This window comes from Lepidochelys olivacea, assembly GCF_965140295.1.
Source record: "Lepidochelys olivacea isolate rLepOli2 genome assembly, chromosome: 2".
Classification (NCBI taxonomy): domain Eukaryota; kingdom Metazoa; phylum Chordata; order Testudines; family Cheloniidae; genus Lepidochelys; species Lepidochelys olivacea.
The window spans coordinates 58,464,008-58,490,013 of NC_140412.1; the positions used below are offsets into that span (position 1 = coordinate 58,464,008).

The following is a 26,006-nucleotide window of genomic DNA, read 5'->3' on the forward strand; positions in this document are numbered from 1 at the left end:
ATCAATGCTACAGTTAATAGAGTGAAGCCTTTTCCATTCTGAACTCCCTCTATGCTGTTTATAGTAAGTTTATCTAACAAAATTCCTCTTGATCGGAAATCTCTCATCTCTGTTATTCTAATCAAAATACTATTTCTCTTGAATGTTTTTCATCAAAATGTACATGTGCAAAATAAGTCACGACAACTAGATTATGTTCATTTGTACTAGATTCAGCCATGTAAGAACTAAATGGAATTATTCAGCATCTCATGACTGCAGCAACTACAAAGTGCTTTGGGTTAATGTCCTGCATGCAGTACAGTGTCGAACACATGCGTACCCACTTCAGCACTATACAGTACAATGTAACTGAGCCTAATAAAATTCAGAGTACGATAAGCGGACACTGGCCTCAGTTGAGACAAACATAAAAATTGAGTGACGTGAAAGATGAATTCCAACCAAGTGAATATTGAGCAATATGTACTTTGAGGAACTAAAAGCACTTAGAAATATTATACATATTAACAAATTAATCCCTCAACATTCCTGTGTTTAGGGCAGTGTTACTATCCCAATTTTACAGGTGGCAGAACTGAAACAGAGTTTAAGTGATTTGACCAAGGTCCCACAGGGCTACAACTAGCTCTGATCAAAATTCTCCACTGACATTATTTTTTGATGGAACGAAACATGTCTCCTTTCCATGGAAAATTTCTTTTGTTGAAAAACTGAGCATCTGCAAACTCATGTCCTCATTCTTTTGTATGTACAGGTCTCCCTAGCAGCATTACATCTTCCATAATGTATTGTGTCCTCTTACCAACACGGTGTTATCGTGGAAGATGTAGTTCTACTAGGGAGCCCAACCTATAGAGGAGAATGGGAGCATGAGACACCAAAACGGCAATTCCCATGAGGCACCACAGCAGCGTTTTCTAACTCAATTATTTTGGGTTTTGATTTTGCATCTAAAAGTCAAGATTTACTTTAGGGGACCCCCCCACCTCATTTTCTGACCAGTTATAACTATACCCCAGTTAAATTCCTTCTAGGTGCATGCCTTAAACACAAGACCATATTCACCAACACAAGAAGTTAATACATATACTGTTAGAGTCAAAGCATTCAAAGCAGTCTCCACACCACCTCAGTATAGGTCAATACAGGTATTTTCCTTTGAAACCATTTATTTAAAGGAAAAAGAATCTTAAAAGTCCAGAAAAGCCTATATTTTATTGAAAATGGCAAGAGCCTATATTTCCTTCAACTCACGGCAGCCAGTGTGGATGCACTCTTAACGTGCAATCTGATCAGTTAGCTTTGTTAACTTTATTTCAGATGTCATTATGTTAACCTCTGGGGCCATAAACAATAGACATGTACTGACCTTTCACACTATCTCCTGTCGAGAATGAACCAAGATTTTTCTCAATTTTTAAAACAATATTCAAAAATGTATACTGGCAATCTTGCCCATACCATAAAACACTGCATCCTGCTCTTCTTATTTAAACCCTCATTCATCATTTACTAAAGTGAAGAAATCCAAATCTAGATTTTTTGAACCCTTCTGAAGAAGTATTCTTAGAAGTATTCTTAGCCTTTTAAAGAGGCTTGCAGGTTTGCATTTTCAGAGTACCTGATCTAAATTGACTAAGCTCTAAACAGGATCCTTCATCAAGCTGAACTGCTTGGCCTTTTAGTGTTTTTGTGTATCTACTGAGCTATTCCTTAAAACACTCACCATGGCACTCTTATTAGCAGCTGAATACAATGAAGTGTAACACACTATAAAATAACAGAATAACAGACTCCCTGTTGCATAATGCATTGTAAAAAAATCCAGAGAGGCTTAAATCATGAGATAAAAATTGTCAAAAGATACAACTACTGAGCAAGAGAGGTGACTTGAAATGGCAAGAAGAGAATAAGTTCCTATTGGAGCACAATTTTAAAGATTGTTCTTTACAGGTCACTTATTTATTTAGGCTCCAATCCTGCAAATACTAAAGGACATTTCACTGTACACATCAACAGTTCCATTGACTTTGGGGCAGTGACCATACTTTTGTGTGTTTGTGTTTGTATACCACCGAGTACAATGAAGACTTATTTACAATCAAACTTATTGAACAGAATGCTTTGGAGTACCTATGCTGCCAAACCAGAGACAAATCTTTGTATACTTAAATGGAACCCACGGGTATTCCTATAATACAAACATTAAATAATTATCATGGCCAAATTCACTCCTATTATAAATCCCTTAAAATTAATAGTTACAACAGATGGATTGTGCTCCACATCTTTTCAGTAAATCCATCATGGACATTATATCATAAAATACCTGTATTTAAAGACTAGTAAGCTTGTATACATACAACTTTGTAAATTAATAGCTCAATCCTGCAAGGCATGGAACCCCCTGGGCCTGATTCAATAGAGCTTTTAAGCATGGGCATGTGATGTGCCAATGGGAGTCAATGGGAATACTGATGTGTAAATGTGATTTTGTGTTTGCAGGATTAGGGCCTAAGAAATAAGTGACATATGAAGAGAAATGTTTAAAATTGTGCTCCACTAGGAATTCCTTCTCTTCTTGCCATTTTCAATAAAATGAGACATCAAAAGAAGTTTTGTTCTAAACTTATGTTTAAAAGGCTTAGCCTCATTTTCAGATATCTTCATTCCAGAGCACTTGACGCCTTGTGGGATCAAGCCCTAAGAGCTTGCTTGCATTCTTCATGCATCCGACCTCACACTGAGTTTCATAGGAGTTTGGGATGTTTAGTGAATGCAGGACTGGGACATCACCTTTGTTTTCCTTTTAAATATTCCATGCTTTGCTCTTGCATGTTAAATGAAGCTAGGGCCTGATCCAAAACCCATTGAACTCTATGATCATTTTTTCATGGACTTCAGTAGGCTATGGATCAGATACTGAGTGCTTGGTAATTATGCGGAGTTGTGTTCAGTGAGCTCAGACACTTGGAAATGTTTTTAACTTGGAGCTTACACTTCAAGGTTACTCTGGAATTTATACCTGAAAAATTTAAAGGAGAACAAGTGAGTTTTTTTGAAAGTGATGCCATTGCATATAATTACAGCCAGGACTTTACACGCTTTTGAAACTGCTAGAAGTAGAAATAGAAAATGAGATCATTGTTCCCAAAAACAAGTTTATGGCAAGTACTGGATGCTCATCTACTTCTGTTCTCTTCAGTAGCCAGTTATAATCTGCTGATTAACGACAGACTTTGCCTTTTAAATTTAGTCATGGTAAGCAAAGAATCGTTGCACTCCAGCAGAACCATACATTTCACAAAACAGAGCAGATTGATCAGCCTAAAAATTAAACAACTATAAAGTGGGGATTACAGTGCTCTGGAATGAACATATCTGAAAATGAGGCTGTCTTTGAAACATAAGTTTAGAACAAAACTTCTTTTGATGTCTCATTCTATTGCCTTGTAAACATCTTAATTGATTTAGAAAACTTTGATAAGAAGTGAGTCATTCAAATTTGGGATTGTTCCATGAATTCTCTAAAAATATCACCTGGCACGATATGACAATAAGCAAAGTAAAGTTGAATTGAACATTGTACAATGCAAGGAATGTCACCACCCTTCTCATCCAGGGGGCATCCTGTAAGTGACTGACGACATCCGGAACTGTATTACTATTACTTGGCTGCCCTTGGGATAGTTCTGGCATGTGCTATACCTAGGCTATTTTAAGCAGTATCCAACCCTTGTGGTTGCATCAGGAGGGACTCAATGAAAGATGAGTGAAAACACTGAAGCTTAGGTGACAATGTCCTCCAGTGTCCTGCAGTGAAATTTACAACCACCTTAGGGAACAACTGACTTCTAAGAGCCATTCCGTGATTAACTTTGCAGCTGTTGGTCTGTTAAATTACTTATTAGAGGACAGAATAGAAAATCCGTTAGGTAATCGAAGCAAGTTTTTGTATTAGCCGAGTGGGAGGTTTCAGGTAGGAGTTTAGTGGAGTGCAAAATGCCACTTTTAACAAGCACTATACATTAAACATTCCTTAGGGTACAGATGAACCTGAGCCACAAAGTTTGGACTCAGATCAGCCCAAACATAATAACAGTGAAGCAGGGGCCACCTTAATTCCGATCCAAACTTCCTCCAATCTTGAGGTGTCCACATCTAAACTTTGGAATAAAATATACCATTCATGAATGACTGTCAATAATAGGTAGCTGAAATTTGACAAGAAAACAAACAGGATTTGGAGCAGTTTTAAGGGACATATGTCCCCAAAGTAAACCCTTTACATGGCCTTCTGCTCTTTTCCCCATCTGTTCTCAATACTTAGATACAACTTTGCTAGGCCTCTGATAGGTACACACTATTGCATTGTTGTGAATTTAAACAAAAACTCCTTTGTTGAAACTGTTATTCTGACAAATAGGTTTGTCTGGTAGGGTCTACATGTGGACTACTGTATTTATAATCAGAACCTCTACCAGCCCCTAAAATGATTCCTGCTTATTTTATACAAGTCTTGTTGTTGGTCAATAACGTGAAGGGGGTTGTTTGTCAATAACATGAAGATTTTATTGATCCAGCACTAAACTTTCTTCTTAAAGTTCCTTTGCTTCTTAAAACTATTGAAACATATCACACCTAGCATTAGTTCACAGCCTGCATTCTAATGAGATGGAAAGTGAACTATGCACTTTAACTTTAGGGCTAGATTCTGAACTGAGGACCAGAGTCTCAGTTCATGTACATGAGTAATGCTCCCTGGGTTTCAGTAGAATTAAACTGATTTACACCAGCTGAGAATCTGGCCTTGTGATTTTCACACATATGGATCACAATTACTAGAATTGCAAACACGTAGGAGGAGCAGATTGTGGTCTCCACTCACAGAGATAGCTCTACTGGGATGCTGTTGTACTTCCAAAGGTATCTTAAAAAAAATGGTGCAAGTCTCACATGCTGGTCTTCAAATGTTTTGGAGAGTTGAGTGCTTCCAGGGCTCAGCACTAGACATCAGATATTCACATAACTCCCATAAAAAAAAAAGAGCACTCCTGAGTCCAACGAGTGTCAGGACAAATGTCATTTTCTTGATGGAAGAAGCAACACACAGGAACCTCTTTAGCTGCATAGTCATTTGGAAGCCATCTGTCCTCTTGTGCTGTCACCCATCTTACACACAAATCAGAGAGCCAAATGCAAAAACCAGCACTCAGGAACATCATAGGGATTTGTTAGGCTCTGAGCCCCAAATCTGCACGTGGAGTACATTCAGCCATGTACTCTGTGTAGTTCTTGATCTCTGGTAGATGTAGTATTGATAATCTTCAATTAAAATATCACCTGTGTATAATTCATTGCTATTTGTTAATATAAGTCTTAACATTACTTAACTGTTTTCAAGCATCATGCCTGAGAGAACACAACCCAATGGCAAATACTTATAAAAATACGCAAGGGGACTGCAGCCTTTTGGGACATGTGACCTTCCTCTTGGTGAAGTGAAAGGCATAATACTCTGTTTTTTACCACTGAGGCATGACACAATTTAGGTAACATGTCAGAGCTGAAAAGCCAGCTTGTGAGATGCCTTGGACTTGACCAAGAGGCATGCCATATTCTGTAGAATGCTACAATCCTAACTGAAAAATAGTGTGATCCATAGGTACAGAGCACTGCTGGGCTATCCTTAATTTGTCATTACAACTGTCAGAAATAGAATAAGAAGAATGGTGGCAAAGCAAACAATACAGGACTAAATCCTGCCCTTAGCAGAGGTGGCTAGTATGGAGTAAGTTTCTTGTTCTTTCATGAAACCAGCACAAGAGGTATCCTGCTTTATAGAATGAGCTGCATCCAATGGTGAATCTGTGTAATCCACTGCACTACAGAAAGCTCCTGTCTCCCTGTTTGAACGGTGAGAGAAAAAGCTCTCTAGGCACTTCCACCCCACTTACCTTTCCTTGCACAGGAAAATATCACCAGCCAAAGTTTAACACAAAGTATGCAGAACAGATTAACCTGTTCCTTTTTTTCTCTGTATTCCATTTTTTTCCCCTAATAAAATTCACAATCAAGCCCTTTTCATTTTCCTGTCCAGCAGAAGTATGGTTTTCTTGTGAGAGAACTAATAAACAAGGGCTGGAGAGTCAGTGAAGTCAGTTTTCATTGCTCATGATGTGAAAGATCCTTTTTCCCCGCACATTTAATGAATGGAGATATTCCCTGGTGCGGCTGTTTGAAGTCAGTGATAGATTGTCTGGATTTGGCTCACTGTAACTGTAGCCCCAGAATAGCTTTCATACTTGAAACCCCAGAGTTACTAAAAAATAACTGTTGATACCCAACAGGTTACTTTCAAAGGACATTATATTTGTGCTATTCCAATATCAGCAGTTAGCAAGTTCTATTTCTCACAAAGAACTTACAGTACCATAGACAACATCACACGCCCTGAAGGAACCCTTATGTAACGGAAGGTATAAAAACTCCTCCAAAGTAGGACAGATCAAATGGTAGCCCTGTTTTTTCCTGATATTTATACTGATTAAAAAATGCTGAATCATTAGTTACATGATACTTCATGTGCAAACTTCAGAAGATAAATAATCTTTTAATCACCAACTCAGTAGTCAGCATATACAAGCTTTTAAAACAAAATCAATTACCTACTACCAATCCATTGTGTTCTTTGATATGATATATATTGGCATAGCAATAAACTCACTTAGCTTTCAAGACTTTAAAATACTTTAGTTATTAAATTTTAATGACAAGGATAAAATATAATGTCTTTGTTTTACAGTCACATTGGCTGCCATTAAAGATTTGCACAGAAAATGAGATTTGCTTATAAGTGAAGATGGAAAATGTCCTGACTGAAATAAAGGATGAACTGGTGGTAAAATGCCTATAATCCATGAGCATCCATCCAATCTCCCAAACAGATCTGCTGCATCATGGATCTGCTTTGCCATAACTTCATTTTTGCAAGTATTATGTCTTAAAGGCAGTGGTACTGGGAATGAGGACAAAAACACAGCATTACCAGTGCATTCAGATAAAGGCATTGGAGTCGATTCTGTAGCCACTTCATGACAGAATTCCTAATGAACTCAGTGGGAAGTAGAGATCAATAGTAAGTCCATCTATGGATCAGCAATAAAATCAGTTATTAAAACACTCATTTTCAACACAAGCTCGCAGGTATTGAGGTAACCAAACTCTTGTGAAAATTCAGGAATAAATGTTCGTACAGAAGCGATGCCTATCCTTTTAGGAAGGAGGAAGAACCTTATTTCCCTGTCTCCTTCATCCTAGGTCTGTAATTAGACAAGAAAGCATACAGGAATAACACTGCTCTTGAGGACTGGGGGCAAAAAGAACCTTAATATAGGGTCTTGTGGATATTGCATTAGTGTTATTAGTGTAACTAGGCTGACCTTGAGCGTTATACACCCTAAGCCTAAAATAAAGACAGAAGAAACAAAGACATTTTGACTGGGCTGCACAACTCAAGAAGCAAATGTAAAGAAATGTATCTTCTTCCATTCTCATGGTAGCTCTGACATTTGTAATAGAAACATCCATTTGATAATACACTATTTTTCTCGCATAACTACTCCCCGTTGCACTGTGTACAACCAGCTAAATGGCATATATTATTCATTCTTCAGCTCTACACTCTGAAAATCAATAGTGCAGCATTAATGTGGCTTTGTCACTGGGCTAACACCCTGCTTAGCAACCAAAGGGTTAATATATGACTTGCAAAGGAATTTGTATAAATGTTTCATATGACATCCATTTTCATTCCAAAGTCATGGAAAATTAATGGGTGTGATTTTCCCATAGTGCCTGATCAAAAGCCCATTGAATTCAATGTAAAGACTCCCTTTAATTTCAATAGGCTTTGGATCAGACCCATAGGGATTTTATGTTTGATAACTGGCAAAAAAAACACCCCAAAAGCCAAACTGAGTTCACAGTGTTTATCCCACACAGTGTAAGAAATGGATTCAACAACAATCTGTTCATGTCAACTGCTAAGGTGCAATGAAATATCTGAATGAGGATGCAGATATTTGTAGATTAAATGAATGTGATATTCTTTTTCATATTTCTTTGAAAGATGGCAAAGTAACAATATGTTTTAGGTTTATGCTGAATGATATTTCCATATGTTTTTCTTGATTTTCCCTTCTAAAAATCCCTTCATTATTTCCCTTACAAAAAGAAACTTCACCTCTGAACAAGAAGGCAGACAAGCTGTCCTTTGCCAAGCTGACACCAATACGGTTCTGATTGGCTTGCAAACAATGTCCTAGGAATGGTTGAACTAGCCCCTTTTCCCTAGAAATTCAGCAAGTCATCTCAATGACATGTCCAGTCTGGGGGCTTGGCTCATAAACATATAACTAGATAGCAATGCAACATGCTGTTGGAGTGATACTGAGTCAACAAAGACAACAGTTTTTCAATTTTCCTTCTACAGAGGGAATGAGTTTATCCACTACAGCTTCTTGCCCCTTGTTTCAGGATAAATTAATAATTTGCTGTGTGAATATGTAATTACACTTTAAAACAAAGTGCTGAAATTTGGATTTTTTACCTTAGATGAGGATCATGCCATATATCCTAATATGCTATCCAATCAACAGTATATTGTATTAAAGCACATAATGTATACCAATTTCAGTATATCTTGGTTTTATATGAGGCTAGTTCTTCATTTTCTAATGTTTCATAGATTCCAAGGCCAGAAAGGACCATTCTGATCATCTTGTTTGACCTCCTCTACAACATAGATGAGACAACTCCCCCAAATAATTCCTAGAGCAGATCTTTTAGAAAAACATGCCGTCATAGAAATGTAGGACTGGAAGGGACCTCAATAAATCATCTAATTCAGTCCCCTGCCGTGAGGGCTAAGTATTATCTAGACCAGTGCTTCTCAAGCTATCTGATGTGGGGGACGGGCAACTTTTTTTTCCAATGTGCGCGCAGACCGGCAGCCAATGGCTCGCGGACTGGCACCGGTCCGCGGACCACCACTTTGAGTAGCACTGATCTAGACCAGGTGTTTGTCTAACGTGTTCCTAAAAACCTTTAATGATGGAGATTCCCCAACCTCCATTGGACAATCTTGATTTAAAAATTGTCCGTAATGGAGAATCCACCCTTGGTAAATCATTCCAGTAGTTAATTACTCTCACTGTTAAAAATTTATGCCTTATTTCCAGTCTGAATTTGTATAGCTTCAACTTACAGCCATTGGATCATGTTATACTTTTCTCTGTTAGACTGAAGAGCCCATGATCAAATATGTAGCTACTTATGGAATCTAACCAAGTCACCCATTAACCTTCGCTTTATTAAACTAAATAAACTGAGCTCCTTGAGTCTATTACTATAAACCAGTGGCTCTCAAACTTTTGTACTGGTGACCCCTTTCACATAGTAAGCTTCTGAGTGCGACCCCCTCCCCTTATAAATTAAAAACACTTTTTAATATATTTATAAATATAAATAATATATATATATATATAATTTACAAATGGTGAACCAAGTTTGGGAACCCCTGGGCTAGGCCCATTGGGACAATTTCTCTCTCGTTTACATTATTCAACCACAACTTCCATGGGAGTAATTGATCAGATTTTGGCCCACTGAATATTTACATATAATGTATTTACTAGCTGAGGACAGTTGAAAGGAAACTCCAACTGTATAATATGCTTTAGTTCAAGCTACCAACTAAGAATCACATAAAATGGGCAATAAGTCATATAGAAGGCAATTTAAATTAGGCAAATAGGCTTCACACAGCAGCATACAGACAAGCACATTATGCGTTCCATTGCAGCAAAATAGAATAAAACTGTATGTTCTGTGAGTCATGTTCAGCCAGATGAGGGGGAAATCAAGAGGTGAAAAATAAACAAATATGAGCCCTAGTAGGTAAAAACAATAAATCACCTTGATTTTCAAAACTCGCCTGGATTGGGTATTAATACTGTGGGTACCACTTTTTACCTAAATCAAATATATTGCCAGGCCCTTCAAAATAGGCCAAACCAGTGGTAAAGTACGGCGTCAATAAACACTTTGTTCAGGGTTTTCAGAAGTGCTCAGCATTTGCCTAATGCTGTTCCCACTCATGTATGCCAATGAGGGTTTTGCTATTGAATTCAATGGGAGCAGAATTAGACTAATGCAGAGTACTGATGAAAAATCCCACATCCTCTGTGTACACACAATTAACCACCAAGCAAAAGAACGATCAAGAACAAAACCAAACAAAACAATTCTAATAGACTAAAGAAAGGACCTGGGGGTTCACTTTTACCATATCTACTCAGCATTATTGTCTTGCTTTCTAGTTTACAGTATATTTTGGCAGTAGCATGACTCATGGGTATTAAGTACTATGGGCCATAGACTCCTTTCTGACATGAGAAAACAGAGGAGAACCTACAAGAAAACATCCATGCCCTTTCCCCTCTCAAAACTGTAGCAGTATAAAATTATTCTGGCAACAGGCATGGCCAGGGAGCTACAGGTAAGCCAATGATCTCTGAGTTCAAACCCGACAGGCCTCCGTCATCACGTGCATAGGTAGTGTGGTTCTACGGAGCTTTGACTCTCTCTCTCTTGTTCCCGACCACTTGCCAGCAATGCTCGCTATGTTGCTGTGCTGCCATTCTTTCTTCTCTCTACAGGAGCACTCATATTTCTGGTGGTTAGGGGGAGGTCATGCTTACTTAACCGCGCTGCAAAGAATATATGCAGCACTGAGGGACTGACTCCAGCCTGTCCAGCAAGCTGCATAGCAGCTGTATCACAGAAGTGCAGCAAGAAGCTTGATGGCCGCTATACCATACCACTGGATCATACTGTGTAACATGGCTTCCTCAAGACTTTTTTGGTACAGCTTATGCCCATCTGCTTCCCCCTGCTCCTCCTAACGGAGAGGAACATATGGCTCAGAATACTCTACTCTCAGAAGTAGGAAACCCATTTGCATGTATTTTCTAAAACATTCTTTAGAATACCCTAGTTTTTCACTGCCAGCTGTTTACTCTAGTTACAAATCTTTATACACCATGCCTTGACTCCTTAAAGAAAATTTTGTCCAGGCTCAACCCAATAATACAGCCCGTGGTGAAAAATTAAAACAAAACATAATATGCTTTTTAAAATGCCTATTACAAAATAATTTTTAACCAATTCATGGAAATGTTGCCATGCTTTAAATTTGTATAAACTCTTCCATATTTTAAAGTTATTAATATAGGACTGACACCCTAGTACCCCACAAGTGAGAGGGCAAAGCATAGCCAGAGTTAAGCAATATGTGTGTACTAAAGCTCTGCGTATAGTTTAAGTGCTATTAATTTAGGGCCAGATTTTGATGGTCTTGTTCATATTGAGTAGTACCTTATGCCATGAATAGTCCCACTGAAGTCAATGGGACTCCTCAAGAGCTTTTTATTGTAAGTAACAGTACCAGAATCTGGCCCTTCCAGTCCAATCCTGCCTTCTTAACACAGGTAAATTTCCCCTTGATATCAGGAGTACATTTGCCTACTTTGCCTGGATAAAGCCAGCAGGATTGGGACATAGTCTAATGAAACAATCTGATTCCTTATCTCTGCATATTCTGTATATTCATATAGAACTCATTCTGGGTTTCAAAGGTTTTTTTATCAGAGATAATATTGCTATGATATTTGCCAGATAAAAAGCAACCTCCTGGGGGCTAGTACCACTCTCCTGACAGTCAAGCTGATGCCACTTATTAGATGTCCCTAACTGATGAATTGAGAGACAGCCATTTTAAACCTATACAATGCCCCTAATGGAAACAGTACGAACACTCTGAAGTTGCAGAAAACATTTCTTTATAATCAAATAAAATGATTTTATAAGCAAGGAATCTACTAATGTTTCATACTTATACTCGTGGAGAAAGATCAGACATACATGCAGTATACTATTACATGTGTGCATTTGTGTTTATATACAACAACTCTGAAGGTTTATAGTTCATATTTATAGTGCTTCAGCCTGATTTAAAGCTTCCTGAAGTCAATGGGAGGTTTTACATTGATTTCAATGGGCTTTGGAGTAGACATTTAATCAGTTGTATTCACATGATCACATGTAACCTTGTTTTTCTCTATATTAAACATTTTTAGTGAAAGTTATTGATGCATTTCAGATAAACAGGTCATGTACTTTTAATTTTCTAGTGCTTTGGTGTTAAGCATGTCATTTACCCTACCTTTGCAGCCACTGATGAGTTGGGTTTCTCTAGCAAGTCCCAGAGTTTCTTCCTTTTATCTGGGCAACAAGTATTATCAAACTCTTCCCCTTCTCTCTCACGCATTGTCTCTGCCTCTCTCCTCAGTTCCTCATTCATTTGTTCTTTCTTCTGATGATACCTTGCCTGGCAGCAAGATTCTAAATATATCTCATCAATCCCCCAGAAATCAAGCTCTTGGCCAAAAGAGAGAGCACACATTTCTTCCATCATGTGTAGCTTCCCTGTCCTGTAGAAATTCAAAATGGAGGTGAAAGCCCCTGGGTGTCGATCAAAGAAATATTCATTCTCATTCAGGTTATAGTCATCACACACTTCCAGCAGAGAATCATGAGTATTGCAGTCTCTGAGCTTTCCTAATCGAGTCCTTGGGAGTCTGTCCAAAGTCCTCCATAGAACTTCATGATTGAGCCCGCCTACATTTATTTTAACTCTCCTTGAGCAAGTTTTGCTCCTAATGATCTCCACTGGTTCTGGTGGGAGGGAAAGGGTAGACTTTGAAGACTTCCTGTTCATCCCTGGTGGAGCGTTCTCTGCCATTCTGAAACGGATGCAGCTGTGAAGCCAAAGTCTTTATGAGAATGAGCTTGGAGAATACAAATTTTCGAGCAGGATCCTCTTTAGACAGGTCTCCCCATTCCTGGAGCTAGAAAAGAAAAATAAATGGAATCTTGCAACACACCGCATATTCACACAGCTTTTTTCTTATGTGACTATATACCTCCCTTTCTACACTCTCATGTACACATCAGAATATAATGACAAGCGCAGTAATGTTGCTCACTGAGAAGGGAAGCTCTTTTTTGTGGTGGTAGTAGGAACAATGCCCCAATTTCAATAGTTGGGAATGCCAAGACTATTATCAGAGCTAGTCAGAAAAATTCCAGTGAAACATTTTTTGTGAGAATTTGCCGATTCATCTAAAATCAAAATAGTTTGCCAAGATGGTTCTGATGGAGGGTTTCTGCCTGGTTTCCTGCTAGCTCACCTCACTCACTGGAGAGTCCCAGCTTCCAGGGTCCACAGCTCCGGGGTATTCTGCCAGGCAGACTCCTCTGGGTTCCGTGGCTCCATTCCCTTTTGCAGAGCATTTTGACATTTTGGGGTTTTGCTCTGAATTGGAACAAAGCCAAAATTTCAAAATATCAAAATCCTCCATGAAATGGAAATACCTTTCTCTGTGCAGCTCTAGGTATTATTTGATTTATTACATTACTTCATAGCCATGATTCTTCTCATTGACCAAGGAAGGTTTGTCATGTAACTAAAAATAGTTCAGCTCTATTGCCATTATAATCGGTCAAGTTTTCTAGTGCTAGAAACTACTGACTGGCTTACAGATGTTTGAACATCATCCCATGACTCTGTTCTAGCCATTTACATTATATTTTGGCTGCATATTGGAGGAGCAGGCATATATATCACTCTCTATCCTCTCAGAGACCTCCTCTTCTAACTTTGCCTACCTGTTAAGTGGCTGCAGGAACATGATTCCCAATGAATTACAGCATCTTCAGGTTTCTGATAATCCTCAAGCTCATCTTCATTCACTGCCTAATGCTGCAGAATCCTTCATCAAGTGCAGCTGCCCTTCAGCCCCAGTTGGAAATACCAATATCAAACAAGTAGTACCCACATAATCTGGTACAAGTCTCCCACAAAGAATAGTTCTCCCTATGTTCACTTGCTCATTTACCAGACACTGTGTTTAGATAACATGCTGGCTAGTCAAGGGGCAAATAAAACCGACAACCAAGGCTAGACAGACAGGGTCTGCAAAAGAACATAACAGATAGACTGACCGACCTCTTATAGGGAAGATGAGAGCTAGCCTTGTTTTCCATCACTGGATAACAAACTTGTCTTCCTACCGGAGGCCTGACCCTTCTGAACTGGACAGGGATGGTGTCCCTAGCCTCTGTTTGCCAGAAGCAGGGAATGGGCGACGGGATGGATCACTCGATAATTACCTGTTCTGTTCATTCCCTCTGAAGCACCTGGCATTGGCCACTGTCGGAAGACAAGAAGCTGGGCTAAATGGACCTTTGGTCTAACCCAGTATGGCTGTTCTTATGTTCTAAATAACTTCAGTTTAATTACAAATGTGAGTAAGAACAAGTCTTTAATCCTGTTTAAAACACAAAATCTAAAGTTAAAAAAACCCCAGAGATTTTTATCAAATTTATATTTTTTAAAGATTTCCTTTCTTCCTTCAGCAGGCGGAAGAACTCCAAGACGTCTGGGCCCTATCCTGTGATGTACTGGAACTGCCTGCCTTCAATGCCACGCAACATCAGGGAAAGAAAAGGAAAGGGTCTACATCATTTCAGCTAATATTTCACCTCATAAAAACATGTATTTATATTTGTATGCATGTATAAAAAGACACACAAGATTACATTTTTATTCTAAATGTAGAACTTACTGTCAAAAACAAATATCTTAGTAGCTGAAATCATTTAAAAGTCAAAAGGATTCTGCCGTTTCACATTCCACACTGCACAGTGAAACTCCCTCCTGATCTCCTAGAGTAAATGCACTGAGGAGGCAACCCAAAGCTGCTCAGTGCCTATTTACACAAGGGCTTAAGCCTATAACATTTACCTTCATTCATGAAAAAGACACCTGATAACTTCACTTGAGGAGATAAATGTCATATCAAATCAAAGCCCTCAGGCTGGATGTTTCCACTCTGTGCATCTCTCTTTTTTTCCACTGGGCCAGCTCTTGTCTCCTCACCCACCTCGCTGCAGTCCTAAATGTAGCAGACCTGCCATGATAATATTGTGCAGCATGGGGGACCAGCTGCAGATATGCAGCATAGGGCGGGACTTCTACACCCTGCAATCTGCACCCTGTGGTGGCTCTCTGCACAGTACCATAACGGGATATTGGGACTGACAGGGGTAAGAGTTGTGCACTCAGAACTACACAATCCATTCATGCAAGTCTCCACATAGCAGACAAACAGTAGCTACCGGGTGCTCCTCACCTTGAGAGAGGATTCTGTACTGAACTACCCCCCCGGAGAGATTCTCTGTGCATGGCCTGTTCACTTAGGTTTTGTCCAGGGGGCAAGGATGCATATATTTAACATAGAGATGGAGATAAATAGATATTTACCAACTGCAATAACATACATGAATATTTATCCTCACAGAAAGCTGTCTCAATCCTTATGAAAAAATCCTTTAGAACTTAACAGACAATGTTAACTTCTGTATAGGTCTCTCAGACAGTCCTATAGAATTTAACAGGAAACTTTATCCCTGCTATAGATTTAAAAAAAGACTTAGAGAGGTTATGATATTCTTTATTAAATTCAATCAATTGGTTTTTAGAGTCATTTCTATAGAAGTCCATTGGTTTAAGCTCTATTAAATTCTAGAGAACTTAGGAAAATTGTGTAGCCCTTTCCTTTCCTTTATTTGTGTTAAACTGTACTTCCTAGTTTTAGCAACTTTAAGTAAAACTCACTAGAATTCAGTCAGTCAACTTATATGGTTAGGCTAACCATACCCTTATTAGCTTTTGAGATAAAATTACTTTTTTAAAAAAACAAAAGGCAAAACCACATTTGTTTCACTATTTGTGCATCACAACTGTGCCATGGCATTGTTAAATGATGCAAAATTAGACTGCCACTAGCATTGGGCCAAAGCTGACAAAACAAAACATTTTTTATTATGACACCATGATTACTGGTTGAATCTCCAAGTTTCAGGAAATATTTATTTATCAAGAATTTCTAAAATAGCAGCAATGGGTTTGATTCTGCTCACAGTGAAGTCAATGGTAAAAGTCCTGTTAACTTCAGTGTTCAGAAGAATGGGTCCGATACATTATAGAATAAACTCAAGCATTGCTATTGCACATAATAGCATGTCACAATGTGCAGCGTTGTGAAAAGATGAAAAGTAAAACCTCTTCAAAAATCAAAGAATCGTTTCTAATTTGTGTTCTTTATATTGCTGTACATTGCATGCTGCACAACGCATGCAAGTAACAGCTTTTAAAAAATGTTTAAAAAGTATTTGGAGCCTGTGTTATATAAGCCTCTTCATGCTTTTTTGTTGTTTTTTGTTTTCAGAAAACGTTATAAAAATCTCTATTACTGTGAAACTGTTTACAGAGGGTAGAAGAGAGTGTTTGCATCTCTTTCTGTGTATCACACAGATGTAATCAATAGTCTTCACTTCCAGAGAGTAACATTTTCACCTTATAACCCACATAATAAAACACATACAAAATAACCACAAATTTTTAAGCATAAGTTAGGAAACAGAAGTGCACAATCAGGGTTATCTTTACAATTCTTTAAATAGCTTTAAATAAACTTGGCTACCTCCAACCAAACTCTTTGGATATTGCAAGCTTAAATTATTTTACAGCCTGAAAAGGATTTTAATATTTGTCTTTAGCATTTAGTTTACTGGTTTGAGTCTTATAGGTTGGTGTAATTACAACACACTGCTCTTGGGGCGGAGAGTAAAAAGTGTGATTACATCCTTAGCAGCCTATTGCAATAGTAGAGAAAGACACAATAATAAACACAATACAAGCAGCTTTCGATAGAATATATTTTTCTTCCTTATAGTGTGCATGTACGTGTGTGCACATATTACATCAAAAAACCCTAACTTCACTACATTCAAACAATGGTAAGATTGCAAACTCACTCAAAAGTTAGGCAATGCCTGTGCAGGCTTTCATTCAGCCCCCTTGCAGCTTTTAATTCCATAATCAGGATGGGGGATGTGGGGGTGTTCCCAAAGAAGCCCTGCCTCATTCAGTGAATGGGCAGTTATTTAATATTTCTTTTCATCTCATTCAGTGTTTGGTCCCTGGCATTTTTTAATATACACCATTCAAACCATGTCCTAACTATAAAATTATTAATTTCCCCATGGGCATTTCGGTGGTCCTTTCACTATAGTATCTAAGTGCTTTACAAACATCAGTGAATGTATTTTCACAACACCCCTGTGAGGGGCAGGTGTGGTATTACCCCATTTTACGTTTGGGGAACTGAGGCCCAGAGAGATTAAGGTCAAAACTTTGGGCGCTCAACTTGAGACACTGAGGGTACATTTATCCTGCAACAAACAAACAAAATAACCTGCAGCAGTGAGTCTCAGAGCCTGGGTCAATTAACTTGGGTTCACACATTTTGTGCTACAGGGCTAAACATAGCAGTATAGCTATACCCACTCAAGTTGGAGTGGGTCTCAGAGCCCAGGCTCCAGCCCCAGCAGAACATCTGCACTGCTATATTTAGCACCGTTGTGCAAGCCTGAGTCAGCTGACCAGGCCTTTGAGAATTGCTGCCGGGGATTTTTTTTGCAGTGTAGACATATTATTAGAGCTTGGTTTTTCGGAATACTTAGCACTATTTAGCACTTTATATGTTCAAAGCACAGCTCCAATCAACTTGAGTTGCAGTCATGAGTGGCTAGCTTCACATAGGAACACTAGCAAAACCAATCCAATTCCTCTGGAGACCAGATCAATTCCCTTAACCATCAGACCACCATTCTCTTCTCGCAGTCCCCTGACTCATTCCATACACACCTTCCAACTTCTGCAACAAATCAAATGGGACTCCTACAGACAACAGTCTCCTTCACTACACAACCCTGGTTCATCCCCCCGAGCTGGTCTGAATGGGGCAGGAGGCCTGTGCATAAAACAGCATATGATTGTGTAATTGAAGGCTGTGTCATCATCTGCCTATGGAGAAGGTGGATGAATTAGTGGGGTGCACAGCCAACCTTAATTCTGGCATTTCCTAACTTTTAAGTGCCTGACTTTGTATCCTGAACGTTCCATTTTTAGATATATTTTCCTAATTTAAGAACAAAAAAACCAAATCTCAACTAACACAATTTCTATCATGTGGAACAATACTGATCCAAGGTGGTCAAGAGCTGGGTTCAGTCCTCCATATCCACATCGCACATCTCTAACAGAGTAAGTGGCAGCAATAGTAGGCCATTATCCTCTACGTGGAAAAGCCACTAGAGAGGAAAGAAACACGCACATTGCAGTGGGTTTCAGAGCTGTTCGCTAACAGCGGAGGAAACACAGGGTTCAATTCCAATTTCTGGAGTGGAGTGTTGTCTATTGGTTATATTCCTTCTGCTTCTGTGCCCCAAGCCTGTCTCTGTCTCCCACTGTTATCCAGCTCCTAGCCCAGCTCTCTCCCCTCTACTCCTAGCCCCTATTTGCCTCTGCTCCTATCAATCCCACTACTGTCTGGCTCCTCCCTCCCTCCCTTTTCTGCACCTATGTATCATCCAGCTGCCTCCCACATCTCTTCTCCTACCTTCTCTCTAGCTCCTGAAAACCCTCCCTTCCATTTCTCACTCCTCTGCAATCTAGTCAAGCAGCTTCCTCTTCCACAGGATGCTTGGAAACCAGGAAGAAGAGCACTGAGAACTCAGGAGAGACTATCTCCCTTCTCTCAGCTCTGGTGCCACAGCAGTCCCCAGCTACCAGAAGGAGCAATTCAGGGAAAGTCTTGAGTAACCCACATGCTTTATACTGCAGCATTTGACTTTGTTTGGCCCAGAGAAAGGGAGAGAAACAGTGTGGAGGAGACATGGATTTTAGTTGGAATACTCTGCACATGTGCAGGGCAAAGCAACTCAACTACAGGGTCCCAAAACATCCAGAAGTAGGGTGTGGCAGTTACTAGACATGCTCAGTAGCTGTTTCTGAAACAGTGATGGAAGGTTTCGTTGTGGGAAAGGAGACTTGAAGTCCCATGCACAGTCACTAGTTGAAAGCTGAGCCAATCAGAGCTTATGGAGGAAAAGTTATAAATAGATGAGTTAAAGACAGACAGCCCTGTGGGTTCAGCAGGTGGTCCACACAGGACCAAGAGATGTGTCAGCTGTGTGGGCTGGGTCCCCATATCTGTACCACTTTGGATACAGACTATGGTCGTCTGTTTCACCAGCAACTGAGGACCAATCAACCATTAACCCAAGGGCAGGAACGTTGCTAGCTGTGGAGACCTCAGACTGTTTGTTTGCTGAAAGGCTTCTGAATGAGATGCTGACTTTCTCCTCAAGCTGTGAAAAGTCCAGGTAATACACACTGCATACGAAGGCCACACTACAAAGACTGATGAATCATCTCTGAAAAAAGATCAGATGGGAATGTGTTTGTGTCTGTGTGCGCTAAAAAGTATAAAATGTTTTGTTGAAACCATATATTTAAATATATGTGAGAGCAACAAAGTGGGGAAGTCTGTATGAGAAACACAGTAGATTTTACTATTTAATGGTTTTTGTTGAAAAGTTATTCATATTCCATATAGTATTTACAATGTTTTACACTTCTTACATTGCTTTCTATGTCCACTCAAAGGTGGTTTCACTAAGAAAGTGCATGGTACTCTCTCTTTGAGGTGGACTGGAAACTATTAACTAGAGTAGGCTGGGATTTTTTTGACAAAACATTTTTTCATTGGAAAAGGCCAATTTGTCAAAACCAAAACTGTTTGTGGAAAAGGGTCGTTTCAACAAATTTCTAGTTCTGAAAATTGTTTGAAAAAAGGTGTTTTGAAACTGTAGAGATGTCCCATTTCAACAATTTTCAAACAAAAAGTTCTGGTTTTGGGTCAAAACAAGATTTTTGTTTTGAAATTTAAGGTGATTTATAGTAAAAAATGTAAAAGGTCAGTATCAAACCAAAATGTTTTGACTGACCTGTTCTGACTTTGTTCAGTTCACAAAAATTTGAGATTTTGACTTTTTGTCTCTGTCACAGAGCTTAGCAAGCACCTCCTCTTGGCCTTTCACTATGATGGCCATGAGGGGAATCCAAGCTTCTGTACTCTGATGCCCTGGGGTGTGCTAAGCTTCTGAAGCTTCAACAGACTGACGTATGGGTTCCTCCTTTGGCCTCTCTGGAACATTGCCTGGGTACTGACTCTCAGTCTGTTACCCTTTCTCCTCAGCCCAACTGGCCTAGGCCTTCAGGACCAGTGTTGATCCCCAAGATACCCTAGTTACTTAAACACACCCCTGTCCCAGAACTCTGTCCAAAAGGTATGAAGCTTCTGGGTTACAATGTAACTCTCAGGGGCATGCAACAGTTATGGAGCAGTTAACGCAGAGAGCCACTTTTCTCAGAGTCTCCACATTTATTTGATCATACAAAGCACAGGAGAGTACAGATCACACAAGACAATAAACATTCAATGCATGTCCCTGCCTCGTGGCATTCTTTGGGCTGGGGTCCAAGACCCTTGGGTTGTCCAGAGTCCTTGGGGCCATTTGGACTCAGGAAAGCATGCAGGTCCCCTTATCCCATGAGACTGCTACATGCTGGATGACCTCTCCCTCCTGGAGTCCCTCACTCACCTTTCTCTCTCTAGTGCCACATTTCCTCTTCCTCCCCCCTCCCACACCCCATTCCTCTTTTGTTCTATCCTGGTAAGTTTCTACTGTACCTACCTTCTCCTCTCCTTTCAGGGGGGGTTCAGCTAACTTTTGGATTTCTAGGGATCCAGCTAACTCTTTTGTTCCCAGATGTTTGAGTTGTGATAGCGTTGTTAAAGTCCTAAACAGCTTCTATTTGTATCTTTCTGGTGCAAAGCTACTGCAAGACCTGTGAGCAATGGTGGATCCACATTTGCACAGGTGTTCACGATACAGCAGTTTTTCATATGACAACATCACAATATCAATCAGAACTAATAAGTTGTACAGACAGAGCCCCAGTTTATCACAGTCGCAGTGTGGGAACAGGAAAGATTTTCATACAATAACCCTGAGGTTTAACTCTGAAAAGAGAGTTCTGTACCTGGCCTCTAAGTACAGGAACAGAAAGAAGGGGAATGTAATAAACTTGTAGATAATATTGCCTCAGCATCCCCCTACCCTTTTACACCTGCTCAGCCCATGGATGGATCATGTTTAGTACAAACTAACAAACTTCTACTGAGCGTGTGCAAACTGAGATTCTTCAGAGGAATAGAACTAAGATATTTTGGGGATATTTTGGGAAACAGTTTCATGGGGACAGCAAAAGACAAATCCCTGATATGAAGCTGACCCTCCACCCCCCCCCCACACACACATTTCAAGGTCCTTGTCCAAATCATGGAGGTGCAATGAGCTTCTCAATGAAATGCTTGCAAGATTTTTTATTTTTTTAAAGCATGGGCAAATAGTATTTTTCCCCCTAATTTCATCTCTGAAGTTGCTGAACTCTTTTAGCTGAAACTTTAAGAAAGAAAGAAAGAAAGAAAGAAAGAAAGAAAGAAAGAAAGAAAGAAAGAAAGAAAGAAAGAAAGAAAGAAAGAAAGAAAGAAAGAAAGAAAGAAATCAACCTGAGGCACACACCCAGCATGGAAAATGCCAGCCCAAACAGCTAAAGTTTGACAAAATTATAAGCAACTGAAAGATCTGATAATGGAAAGTATTGGGCAACCTTAATTAAAGTCAGTGACACCAGCTCCATACATAAACACAGACACTCGCACAAACACAGAGAGAGAGAGAGAGAGAGAGAGAGAAATGTGAAAACTTAAGAAAAGTAGTTAAACTTTGATACTCCATACATCTATTAAATTATTAAAACATATTTCTTGGTTTTGAAAAATAAAACAGTTGTCCAAGATCTTGCAGACCAGTTTTATGACTGTATGCAGCTGACACTGTAGGGAACACTTTACAAGGCTTTGGAACTTCTATAATCAAGCCTATCCAAGCACCTAAGTCAGTTTGATAAGTTCCTCGTTCTCTTCAGGTTGAGCATGGATGATGAGCTGAACTTACCCAATGAGTAGCACTTAAATTTTCTTTTTTTTTTAAGCCTCAGACAGACAAACCAGACTGGAAAGAATTAGGTAGTTAAGCAGCCTGAAGACAACAAAAGAGGCAATTGGTAGAATGTTCACAAAACCTGGTAACTACAAGTGCTTGAATGTTTTGGCTTATTTAAGTTTTCTGAACCCCCAATAGCACTTGTAATTACTTATTGGATTTTAACTCCAATAAAGAGTGGTAGATCAGCCCTAGGCTCAAGTGTAGTTGACCTGGAGAACTTTAAATAAGCGTGAGCTTTGTTTGCCTAGTTTATCTTTCCAAGTTCAGCTCTTCCATTGTAATTTTGTGTGAAATAGGAGAAACTTTATCAATTCTTAGCTTCTGTGCCTGGTGTGACAATATGATGACACTTCACTGTAGCTTGGACACTAAACTAAACCACTTGGGTTGTTTTTCGATTCCCCGGAATATTCAATTATTACCATAAAAGTGATTGTAAATGTTATGTCTTCTCGTCAGATACCCGCCACAACTGAAAAATACTGCAAACTACTTCATCCCTACCTTTCCTCTCTCCATTCATTCTCTCTCTCTCTCTCTCTCTCTCACACACACACACACACAGACATACAGAAAATATTTTATCACAGCTCTTTATGGATTTTTCAGGCCTCTGGCTCATTTCTTACACTGCAGTAAAAATGCTGGTCGAGGCTGTGGTACAGCAACTCTAGTGCCATCTTTGGGTTTCCAGTTGATCTGATATACCGTAACCTGGCTTCAGACCCTGTCACAACATTGAGTCAAGCCTTGCAAAGATGTACAATGATATTTTATTGCAGGCTAACTCTGGGCCTGTCATTCCTCATTATTAATACTTCATCGTTTGTGCTTTTGACAACTAGCTGGCTACCTGATCCTAGCAAAATCAATTCCAACGTATTCCTGCTCGTTTTATAAAATACATTTCCATTTCATCTAATCTAACACAGTATGTTAGCATGTCTCACAAGGTTTTGTTTTGGGCCTAACTCTCCACAGCGTCTCCATTTTTCTATTCACTTTTGCGTTCTGTTGTTAAGGGCTGACTTACTATAGACTAGCTGAAAACGTGTCTTTTACTGCATATTCATCCTTCTCTGGAAATCTTGGTGTGAGTCAATTGTCACAGGGAACACAGAGTTGAATTGTGGGCAATTTTTTTAGTTTCATAGATCCAGAACTGAATATTTGATATCCTCAGAGTAGGGACTGCATCTTAGTATATATTTGTACTGCAGCTACACTACAGGGCCTTGATTTTGGGTGAAGCCTCGGAGCCATACTGTAAGAAAACTCTGATTAGTATTAATAATAAATTAGATCCCATTTTTGTATTTACTGTTTGACTGGGGTTTTCATAATGTCAACACATGGAAACTGGGAGATATTTTTAATTCAGCACATTCCTTCCATGAGATGCTGTCAAGATTGGTAGGCCCAAAACAGCGGCACCCTTTTGAAAACACTGTCTTCATGAATCTCCCTCTTCCGTGCTTGATAACAATTATCGCTGCCACCAACAAAGTGAAAAAATAAGGAACGAAGCATTTTTCTGGGAGATTATTTATTTAAATTAATGGAAGCAGATTATTAAAGCTGATTAGTATTATTATTTGATTTGTATTAATCTTTAAATAAAAGCAAATCTAAAAGCATAACCATGAATCCAAGTCACTTATCAGAATCTGAAATCAGAACTTGAATTTATTGATGGAATTAACCATTGAATCAGAGCATCCAAAAAATAACAGTAAATTGAAATTCAGAGGAAAGATGGTCTTGTTTGTAAGGAACCAATCTGGGACTTAAGAGATCAGGGTTCAATTTATGGCTCTGCCAAAGACTTCCCTGGGCAAGTCAATTAATATCTATGTGCCTCAGTTTTAACTAGTGCCTTTGTACATAGTTAGAAATCTACACAAAGCCTTAGCAGCAAAGTCTCATCATGGGAAAGCCTTTATCACTAAAAATTAAATAAACAAATATCAGCAGAGGCTTTCCATGCCCTAGCTTGAATCTGGAACAGCCAACACCTTGAACTTCCAGATGTCCCAAATTCTCTGGTGGATACCCTCAAAAAAGTGGGCCTACAAGATGTCCATAGTATTCTGCTAACTGCCCAAGATCTTCCCTTGCCTTCTTCAGCTGTGCTGCATCCAGGATACCATTGGCTTTGGTAGCTGGCAGGAGAGCACTTCTTCCTGGGAACTGTAGTCTAACGTGGGGAGTTTTTACATTTGTTTTGTATTTTACTAAGTCCTACCAGAACTGGGCCTTGCATGAGTTTTGGAAAGGCAGGTATCAGGCTTGTGGAAAGCTGATATCTGAATTATTCATATTGAGATCTAAAAGTTGGCCTAGGAATCCTAAACAAATATGGACATATATGCACAGCCCTATGCAATATCAATGGTATAAGGCATTTTGAAATAAATACATGTTAAAAGGAAAGTCCTTTTAAGGTTGGCATGGTAAATGAGTTAATGCACTAAAACACTTTCTATGTATCAAACCAAAACATTTAATAAAACTTTGAAGCCCCCTTAAATGAAGTCCTGTATAGAGAGGTCAACATTTTAAAACCTGGATCACTAAAGTTAAGCATATAAATTCATATCTAGGCCTACTGAATAATAATGGCCCAATTTACAGAAGTGCTGTACATCCACACCTCCCATTTACTTCAGTGGCAGTCAGCATCTCTGCAAACCTGGCATTTAAGCATTCACTTAAATGTGAATTTGCAGCCCTAACTTTAGGCACCCAGGCTTGACAATTTTGGCCAGAATACAATTTTAGCACAAGACTATGCAATTAGCATCAGCAATGATCAGTGTGGGGAAAGAGCTAGATGGAAATAATCTGGAAGTTGACACCACTGTCAAGGTAAATAATTTTTTTGGGCTATTAACCTTGGCAACCATTCAATGAACACGTTAGACATTGTCACTCATGCATTTGTAATTTCAAGGCCAATCATTGCAGTTCTCTGTTTTAAGTCTGCTTTGAAACATCAGTGCAATTGTTCTAGCTGTAGCAAAATGACTGCAGGTTGGGTACATTTTCTGCTCACGATGTCCTAGCATCTCTCTATAACACTGGTATCCTTGCATCAGCTATCTTTGCATCCATATTAAGTATATGATAACAGACAAGAAGGTTCATGATGTGGGAATTCATCCAGTTAGATTACGGCCATCAAACTCACTGATGACCCAAGTTTTAAAAATCAAAATGCGTAACTGAATTCTCTGTAGAACCAACCTATTGTCTCATTTTTTGCTGCTGCTGCATCTGTTAGTTTCTTCATCAACACTTTCTTTGCAAATTGAAAATAAGGCTATTTTCTAACAGGTTCATATTTAATAAGCTACTTCTTAATTAAAAAATGCTATGAATTGTTTTGAGATGCTTCTTATTAAAACTCCCAGGCAAGTTTATTTTGTATTTTATTGCCTAGAAATAGAATGATAGTAATTGATCTCTATTTGTTAACTTGTTATGTAATCAATGGGATAAACTCATCCTTGGTGTAGTCAACAGATGTCGCATTTTAGGAGTTTGCACTATTAATTTTCATTACAGCTTTACTTTCTATTTCCTGGCCACATTATCTTACCTAAAAAGCGGACATTTTATTTCTTAATTATTTATTTCTTAAGGAACTAACACACAGTACAGAGGCAGCATGCATAAACTACTGCAATGTCACAATATACCAAGGTCTTGCTTTCACTATATTATGGGAACTAGAACTATGGCTGCTGGATACTGCTGGCGGTCACTACATTATGCCCTGCCTGAAATATATTCTTCATGCATCTCACCAGTGTATCTGAAAATATATTGGTCCT

At 39.1% G+C, this 26,006-nt stretch overlaps 1 protein-coding gene across 1 annotated transcript in view; it reads right to left on the reverse strand.

Moving 5' to 3' along the window:
- The window catches only part of KCNB2 (potassium voltage-gated channel subfamily B member 2), a 306,079-nt gene that overhangs the window by 275,260 nt on the left and 4,813 nt on the right, over positions 1-26,006 (reverse strand). Inside the window, exon 2 of the mRNA XM_084621353.1 lies at positions 12,290-12,974. Coding sequence (XP_084477479.1) covers positions 12,290-12,868 — 579 coding nt within the window. The 5' untranslated portion in view covers positions 12,869-12,974. The remainder of the gene's footprint in view (positions 1-12,289; positions 12,975-26,006) is intronic.